The 9,634-nt window shown below is 49.0% G+C and overlaps 1 protein-coding gene across 1 annotated transcript in view; it reads right to left on the bottom strand.

Annotated features, from left to right (window-relative positions):
* Positions 1-1,202: 1,202 nt before the first annotated feature.
* The window catches only part of LOC141161265 (uncharacterized), a 29,942-nt gene continuing 21,510 nt past the window's right edge, over positions 1,203-9,634 (bottom strand). The window contains exons 3-4 of the mRNA XM_073646050.1: positions 2,667-2,740; positions 1,203-2,261 (exon numbers count right to left, since the gene is read on the bottom strand). Of these exons, the coding sequence (XP_073502151.1) occupies positions 1,879-2,261; positions 2,667-2,740 (457 nt within the window). The 3' untranslated portion in view covers positions 1,203-1,878. The remainder of the gene's footprint in view (positions 2,262-2,666; positions 2,741-9,634) is intronic.

Here is a 9,634-nt window from a genome sequence, read left to right as displayed (position 1 = left end):
GTGAGACAAAGAGCCGGTAGACAGCTGCCCAGTTTACCCTTGACAGCTCCTACACCCTGTAGTTCAGGGCCAGACAGTCAGCTCCGTAGGTCCACTAGGGCCACTAGAGGCCAGTTACCCGCACGCTGGAGGATTTGAAGTGTATAAATTGTTTTATTTATGTTTATCTGTGTATTGTTGCTTGTGTATAATTTTGTGTTTCCAGTTATTTTTAGGAATCCTTGGTGGATTTACCGGGAATCCTTGTACATAGTTGGAGCGTAACCCAGGATGGACTAGAGACTGTTAAGGACTCGGGGTAGGACAGACCCCTACCTGGTTACGTCTCCCTGTTTTGGTGAAATGGACACCTTGCTTTCTTCAAAGACTACACCCGGTTACGGACATGCCGTGACCACCTTTATGTGTTTCTTCTTATTGTACTATTATTGTTGTTATATCTTGTTATGTTTTTTCTAAAATATGTTTAGTCCCGGAGTACTAAATTTCACTAGGGGGGAATGTGGCACCCCAGGGGTCTGGTTTTCCACAGTAATGTAATGTTATGTCTGAGAGCAGGTGGGAGGTCCTTTGGTCAGGGATCCTGTGCATGCCACACCTCCTGCCCAGTCTTGGGAGGGGAAGAACTTCCCCTGTATAAACCCTGGGCTGAGGCAGGGTTAGTCAGTCAAGGAGAGTAGAGACAAGAAACAGTCACAGGAAGAAACAGCAGAAGCTCAGTGGGAGCAATACTACTACAAGTCAGGGGCTGGCAGCTGCAGAGCTCGCCCTGACTGAGAAGCTTTCTTACCGGACCCGGCGTCCGAGGCTGTGGGGACTAACTCTTACCCAGCAGCAGAAGCCGATCGGCAGGGGATTTCAGGTCCTCAGGCCCAGAAACCCGAAGGCACGGTCACACACGTGGGACCAGCACCGCCATCGTGGAGCGGAAGCCATTAGAAGGCCCCGAGTCACCGGCCATACGGGTGAGCACCACACGGTACACTCAGGGACGTGGGCTACTTATATCCGCTTCTAGCAAGGTAGCCAGAAGAGTACAGTCAGTTTGGGAGGCCTACAACTCCGCCTGGCCAGGGGAGATCCCATCTGCTCAAAGACTGACCAGGCCCCGTTCACTAGCAAGTACTCCGGGAGGGTCTATCGTTGTTACCAGTAAAGGCCCTGAATTACACCGCACCGTCTCTGAGTGGTTCCTGCTACCCCCATCATCCACATCTGCTGCCCTGAGGCCATACCCCTCCCGTTGGGGGTTATACCATCTACGCTGCACCATCCATCCACCGGCCTCAGCGGACTGTCCTGCAGTGGCAGCTCCATAGCTGCATTCAACGGGTGGCGTAGTCGTCCTACATCTACCGCTGTTACATCGCCGCTCAGTTTGACTCCCTGGGCACGGACCGGGTCACCGCCACGAGACTACAACCCTCAAGAGATCCGGCTCCGGGTAAGCTCCCGCGCGCGCAACGCAGCGCGACACAGGCCCAGGGGCGCGTCATACACATTTTCAACCTTTTTTATTATGTATAGGTTTGTTGAATCTAAAATAAAAAAAAATACTTTGTATAACCTCTTGGTTAATCATCTCCACCTGTTTTGCATCTACAGCTCCTATGCAGACCTAATTTATCAAGTCCTGTAGAGTCTTATGCCGCATTCCTGTTTATTTCTCTTTCTACCTGCAGAATAAGAATATTTTGAAATGTAGCTAAAAGAAGTGGTTATATATGGAAGAGAGGCTAACCAAAGGATCCGACCACACAGTTTGGTTGTAGTCTGTTACCATAGAGATACATAGGTCTAAATAGGAGCTGTGAACACAAAACGATAGTAGAAGTCAAAATGGACTGAGTAGAAAGAAATAGTAAATTCTTTCTTTATTTACTGTAGAGTGCATCCACCTTCCGACTCTTTCTGCCGATCCTTCATCTCTCGGAGTCTCGCTTCCTCTCTGAGCTTTCTCTCCACTTCCTGTTCCTTCTTTCTCATTTCTCTTTCATACACAAACTTAAGCACAAATTGTTTCCTTTTCTCTCTTTCATCCTCTGGGGAAGAAAATCTTTCCATTCGATATTCAATATCTTTGATGACTTCAATGTAGAGCTTCAGGACATCTTCATGTTTTCCTCTCGTCTTCAAGTGATCTTCAAGGGTGAAGTTCTCAAGAGCGAAGATCCTCTCCACATCCATGTCCTCAAACTTGGCGCGGACGTCTCTCAGGTTAGAGTCGGTCTTATGGGTGAGAACGACCACAGGGCATATTCCTGCAAAACACAAAATGTTCTGAATAGTTATGTAACGAGGAGCTCTACGTCCTGCAGAATTCACAAATGGCGGAACTACGGACAAAAGATCTGGACAAGAAATCTACAATAACGAGATTATCTCATTTTCTATCCGTGGTCATTTCCGTGGCTCATTTTGGATATGAAAATCATTAAACGAAAGAAAAAAAAGGGAAAGAGAAAGAAATGAAAATTTAAAATTTTACTTTTAGGACTAAAGAAAATATCAAACGAAAGAAACAAAAAGATCCTAGAGTCAGACGCGACCTACTGCCTCACCGTATACTGAATATATTGTGGGATGATCAGAAACATTGAATGAGAAAATGATGGGGAAAGAGGAGAAGACGAGGTTAACGCTTTGTAAGCCAGCTCTATTGTTACCTGTTAGGTTTCTGGCCGTGGTCAATAGCTCCTTTATTTCGAGTGCTTCATCATTGCAGAGTCCTTTTTTTACACTGCAAATGTGAAAAAATGTTAATCCTGTTTATGAATAGATATTCCTATAGAGACTGTTCACACTATTAAAATCATTCACTTTAAGGCTTACTATCAATTCACAAAGTGATCTTCTAGCAATTTCCATACATATTCAATCATTTGTGTGAATATAATTGTTTTTGAAGTCTGCCCCCTAAGGATTTCCTTCTTGTCTTTATTACTGATGAGCGAGCATTTTCACTACTGCTCGGCGCTATGCGAGTATTTCAGGGTTGCCCGGGCAGGAACTCGGGTCCCCTCCCTGAATGTTTGGAGCTCTTTAGAGAGCCAATGAACAGGCAGGGATTGCCTGCCACTCACTGTAATGCCATAGCCATGTTGGTTGTGGCATTACAGTGATTGACTGGCCGCCCAGCGTCATCAGGTCTATATCAGACCTGGCACCGCCATGCTCGTCATAGTCACTCCGGATCAGACAGTGTAGGGAGAGATGCTGCTGAGCTAGGGAGAGATTTGCTTTTTTCTAGTTAGTGTAGGTAGAACAGAAGTATATTACACATATCCATCTCAACTAACAGTCCTTCTGAGGACTAATCCATCTGCAGAGATATCAGGCAGGCAGTGTATATAGGCAGGCAGGGTATATAGCAGACTGCAGTGCACATAGCACAAGAGGCTCCTTTCCAGTTCTGTCTTCTGCTGCTGTTAGATATTTCTGGAAATAGGCCCAGGTCTCAGGGGCCAGGACTACTTTTTTTTTGGATCTTAATCCTCATTATTTGCTTAAAAAGCAATCCAGAGAACACCGTTTTTCTGCACCATTTGCTTGTTGGCACTGCATAATGCAGCCAGGTCCTTTCCATATTACAGCGCTAGAAATCCAGCTATTTAAAACTGTGTTTTCTCCATCACACGGATCACATATACGTTTTCAGAAAATACTGCCATTTCTGGCCTCCAATAAAAATTTGTTTCAGTGTGTCAGTGAAGCAATTCACACGAGTTTGCTGTCCAAAATAGTTACCTACTGGCCAGGTATTTAAAACTCTGTTTTCTCCGTCACACGAATCACATATAATTTCACTTCAAATTCAGCCATTTGTATTGAGCGTGGAAGATACTGTCCTCCATTTAAAATGTGCAAGGCACGTGGCAAGGGACGGGGAACTGGACGTGATGGTAATGGTGTATGCAGAGGCCGAGGCCGTGGGTAAGCTGAAATTGTGCCACAACAAACACTGACATCTTCTCGCCTGACCTTCCTGTCCCAATTAAAAGGGGACCGCAGCACACCACTATTGAACCCAGAGCAGTGTTAAAAGGTTATTGGTTGGATAGTAGATAATGCTTCCAGTCACTTAGCCACCACCACCCTGTCTTCCAAACGGTCAAGTCTCAGTACCCGTGAGTCTGGACTGCATATTCCTCATCCTGAACCTCCTTCCTCCCACCATGCCGAGTGCCCAGAGACAACTGATCCCACACTTGGACACTCCGAAGAGCTGTTCACTTTTCCATTTATAGATTCGGGCCTCTCGCCCGGTCCACTTGAAGCGGGGCAAGAGGAGATCGCATGTAGCGATGCCAAAATATTTGAGCAGCCACGGTCACACGAAGGTGATGGTGGAAAAGTGTCACAAGAGGTGGACGATGATGAGAGAGAATTGCCAGAAAGTCAGGAGGAGGACCAGAGTGCGGAAGTGGAAGATGAGGTGGTGGATGATATAGTAACTGACCCAACCTGGCAGGAGGACATGCAGAGCGAAGACAGCAGCACACAGGGGGAGGGAGACAGAGCACCCCAACAGGCAGGAAGAAGCAGTGTGGTGGTCGCAGACAGTAGGCAGGCAACCATAACACCAACATGAAGGAAGTTGCCAGTACAACTGTTAGGTCTTCCCGAGTCTGGTTGTTTTTTAAAGACTCTGCCGATAACCCCAAAAACGCCATTTGTACCACCTGCCAGGTCAGCATCAGCAGGGGTGGCAAAACTACCAGCCTGACCACCACCAGAATGATCAGGCACATGGCAGCAAAGCACTCGACTTTGTGGGCCGGACCCCAGGGTACAGGAACAGTGTTTGTGAGTGGCACCACTGTTTTTTCCGCTGTTGTGCATGTAAGCCAATCCCCTGTCCATGGTGCATGCGAAGATGCCTCCTGCCCTACACCTGTCGTTGCACACTCTCAAGTAGCAGCATCAGGAAGCACGTCCATGTCCTTGTCCCAGCACAGCATTCAGTTGTCCATTCCCCAGTCCTTGGATTGCAAGCGCAAATACGCAGTTAACGCCCCACAGGCTACACTACTAAATTCACACATTTCGCAACTTGCGCTCGAAATGTTGCCTTTTAGGCTCATGGAGATAGAAGCATTCCGCAACCTGATGGCAACGGCCGTCCCTCGGTACTTGGTCCCCAGCCACCACTATTTCTCACTGTGTGCCGTCCCCGCATTACACAAGCACGTGTCTCAAAACATTAGCCGTGTCCACAACAACGAAGTTACCAGGAAAGACCACCTAAACACGGACACGTGGACAAGTGCTTGTGGGCAGAGACGGTACATCTCGCTGACGGCACACTGGGTTAATATAGAGAAGCCGGGCCCAGTCGGATTTTGGGATAGAACACGTATTCACGAGGCCAAGGATTGCGGGCCCTAGGTCAATCAGGGTTGCCCCCACAGTCTATAGCTCCTGCACCTCATCCTCCTCAGCCTCCTCCTCCTCCTCTTCAGCCTCCATCTCTGATATGACCACATCAGTCCCAAGCTGGAAGCACTGCAGCACTGCCTCGGCCAAACAGCAACAGGCTGTGCTGAATCAAATATGCTTAGGTGACAAACCAATGCTGAAGAGTTATGGACAGCTCCGAAAGAGCAGGCAGATCTGTGGCTCCCACCGCTGAACCTACAGCCAGGCATGGTCGTGTGTGACAATGGCCAGAACCTGGTGGCGGCTCTGAGGTGAGGTGAGCTCTCACATGTACCATGCATGGCCCATGTGCATAATCTCGTGGTTCAGCGGTTTCTCAAATCCTACCCAGAGCTGCCGGATCTGCTTGTTAAAGTACGCTGCCTGTGTGCCAATTTTAGAAAGTAACCTACAGCTTCCGCCTCCCTTGCCACGATTCAGCAGCGTTTGCAGCTTCCGGCTCACAGACTGTTGTGTGATGTCACCACGCATTGGAACTCTACACTGCAGATGTTGGAAAGGATTTGTGAGCAGAAGAGGGCAGTTGTTGCGTACCAGCATGAACAAGGCCGTCGGTATTCAGTTCAGACTCCACACATAAGACCTCAGGAGTGGACATGGATGTCAGACATATGTACCATCCTCCAAAACTTTGAGGACTCCACCAAGATGGTGAGCGGCGATGACGCCATAATTAGTGTCACCATCCCGCATCTCTGTCTTCTGAAATGCTCTCTGCTCACAATCAAAGAGGATGCATTTCAGGCGTAGCACGATGAGATGGAGCAAGGAACCATACAGGGTGATTACTAGTGTTGAGCCACCCCCGTAGTGTTCGAGTTCGGTTCGGTTCGTCGAACACCCGTGTGTTCGCCGAACTGTTCGTCGAACTGTTCGTCGAACAGCTTCGAACACCGTTAAAACCAATGGCAGGCAAACAAAAACACATAGAAACACATAGAAAACACCTTCAAAGGTGTCCAAAAGCTGACAAACTGCTCAGAAGACATAACTAACACATGGAAAAGTGACAAGTACATATAGTCATGCGAAAATAAAAGAGGTGGAGGAGTAAAAGGAGGGGGAGACACAGATATAGGCATGTCATGCCCTTCTAAAATCCAAAAAGTGAGAAGCCGACACGGCCAGTCCGCTCCTGCCCGTGCCACCTCCGTGTCGCCGGGTTTGTGCCAGAGCCGCGGTGAACCCTGACGGCCAGCCCCCCTCTCCCAATACTGGTGCCTGTCCGCTGGTGGGTCGAGCGAGCCCCCCTGTGGTGGAGGCAGCTCTAAGCTTTTTAATTTAAATTGTCTCTCTAATTTGAATGAATACACTTTAAATCCATTTACAAGGATCTATTGGAGGGCAAGTCTCATGCCAGCAGCCGCGGTAATTCCAGCTCCAGTAGCGTCCACTAGAGCTGCTGCAGTTAAAAAGCTTTTATAAGGATCGAGCTCGGCTGTCCACCGCAAGGCATCCTACTGCCAGTCCCAGCCCCTATGCCTTGGGGTGCCTCCTGATGCTCTTCACTAAGTATCCCATGGTCCCGAAGCATTTCCTTTGAAAAAATTAAGTGTCTAAACTACAGGTGGTGCAGCTTGCTTAACAGCCGGGATAATCCGCTTACTAGCAGACACTGCTACTAGGCACAAAGTATTTCCTGGGCTAGATGCAGTTAAAAATTTGTAATTAGATACTCTCGTTGGATGCTGAGAAAGCATTCCATAGAGTCTCCTGGCACGCCATATATGATTCTCTTAAAAAGCTTGGGGTAGGGGTCTAGGGGACCCTTTTATAGCCAAAATCACGGCCCTGTATCGCAATACGTCACCTAGGCTGAAGATAAATGGAACTGTAGCACCCTGAGGGCTCGGTTGCTAAAGACGTATTGCACCTCACCCAGAGGTGTGATATCTCACTCTCAGGTAAGGATGGAGTGTGGATCAGGACCCGACACCTGCATGCATTACACCACATTGCCGTGGGGCAGGGCGACCAATATGCCCCTGAGATGGGCACGACAGTCCCTGTCCCTGGCTGGAGTGGGGGGAGGGAACACTGAGGAAGGGGAACCCTGTAGTGCAGGAGCAGGGAGGAAGCAGTTCCTGGGTGCATTGAGAAGGGAGTATAAAAGGTGGGCACCATCTTAGTTCAGTGCAGAGAAGTCTGAGCAGAAGTGGCAGGGAGCAGGGGCTCTGCATGAGCTCTGCTCCGGAGGCGGGCCTAGTAACAGAGGCCCAGGCCTGGAAGAGGGAGAAGGAAGGAAGAGGAGCGGAGAAGGCTCCAGGAACGAGGAATGAAGGGATCCCAGGGGTGCGGACGGGCGAGTCGCCACCGCACGCCCGAATCCACCTGCGTGGAGGGGTCAGGCCAAAGGGGGAGACCGGTCCCCGAACTAGTGGAGGCAGGAAACGACCCTCAGCTAGAAACCGGAGGCTCTGACATTTTATGTGGCGCAGCCCCTCGCTACACCCGCTAGGAAGGCACCACATAGGGTCAGGGAAACTGGCGCCAAGTTTACCAAGAGGAGGCCCGAGGCAGCCGGACAGAAGTGTTGGTAAGAAAGGCCAGACAAAGGACACACAAAGGGGGTCCTGGGAAGTGCTCCAAAGTTATCTGGGAGTTGTCTGAGCCCCTCACCTGGTGAGCACAGTACGACGTGGGCAGCCGTTACCTGCAGACGTGGTCTGGATAATAAGAACTGTGAGTAAAGGCCCTGAACTGCATCACTGACTCCGTGTCGTTACTGCTGCTGCCCTGCACCATCACCCCCATCCTCCGCATACACTGCCCTGAGGCTATACTCCTCCCGTGGGGAGTTATGCTACGCTCTGCTGCACCCACAACACCAGCCTCAGTGGTCTGCCCTGTAGCGGCGGTTCACTCTGACCGCAATCCACGGGTGGCGTAGTCGGACATTTAAACATGAAAACCACATAAATAGTTCCGCCACTGGTTTGACCGCCCTGAGCCACGGAACTGGGTCGCCGCCACGAAGACTACAACCACCAGCATCCACCAAAAAGGGTCCGGCTCCGGGTGTCCCAAGGCCCAGGGGGTGCGTCAGAACATTTTCATCACCTTTCACAATCACCAATGGGACAAGGCAGTGATGTCCTCTGTCCCCTCTCTTATACATCCTAGTGACGGAGCACCTGCTCTCATCAATTCGCCATAACCCCAATATTAGGTGGATTGAGGTGGGAGGCACCGAGTACAAGTGCTCTCTATTTGCTGATGATGTCCTAGTATATATCACTCAATCACATATATCCATCCATGCTGTTATGGCTGAAATAGATCACTTTGTTACATGGTAAAATTTTAAAATCAATGCAGCGAAGTCTGAGGCCCTCGATGTCTCCCTCCCCAAATCCATATAGGATTCCATCCAGTCCAACTTTCCCTTTGCCTGGCCCTCACAGGGTATCAAATACTTAGGAATTCCTATTCATAGAGACCTCTCCCATCTATGTTATCTTAATTTTGGGCCCTTTATTGAACAATTCCATACAGACCACGGTTGGCAAGTTAGAACTGTAAGATTCACTACGTGAACCACTGGTGTTTTGTGGAAAAGCACATGTACACTGCGTTCCAAATTATTATACAAAAAGTGTTTAGGAGTGATAAGGGAAGAATTTGTTTGTTTGTCAGTTAAACTCATTGATGGTGATGTGTGTCAGGGCTCTTTATATCACTGTAAGCAATTGCAGACACCTGTGCTAATTAGTTTGGCAGGTGTGTCCAATGAAAGGCAAGACTACTTAAGAAGGCTCTCTCACATTATTAAGCAGCCTACATTTTCTGCCAAAATGGGAAAGAAAAAGGATGTGTCGGCTGCTGAGAAGCAACAAATTGTGGAGTGTTTAGGTCAAGGCATGACTACAATCAACATTGTGCGATGATCAGGATGAAGTGTCTTGGCAATCAAGAAGTATGTAGCTGATTCACAGTACACACGTGTGCGTGCTGATAAGGGCAAATTGAGGACTCTTTCCTACAGGCAATTACGTCAGGTTGAAAGAGCAGCGGCAAAAAAGCCTTGTCATAGCAGCAGACAAGTTTTTGAAGCTGCTTGTGCCTCCAACGTCCCCCGAACAACAAGATGCAGGGTCCTTCAGAGGTTTGCAGCTGTGCATGCGCCATCCTGTCGACCTCCTCTATCCACTTCACACAAGCAGAAACGGCTCCAGTGGGCCAAACATTACATGAA

Source organism: Phyllobates terribilis, unplaced genomic scaffold (genome assembly GCF_046119375.1).
Source record: "Phyllobates terribilis strain yellow unplaced genomic scaffold, ASM4611937v1 Scaffold_9__5_contigs__length_417890890, whole genome shotgun sequence".
NCBI classification, from domain to species: domain Eukaryota; kingdom Metazoa; phylum Chordata; class Amphibia; order Anura; family Dendrobatidae; genus Phyllobates; species Phyllobates terribilis.
Note: the sequence above shows the minus strand (reverse complement) of the source record. Positions and strands in the feature narration are given on the sequence as shown.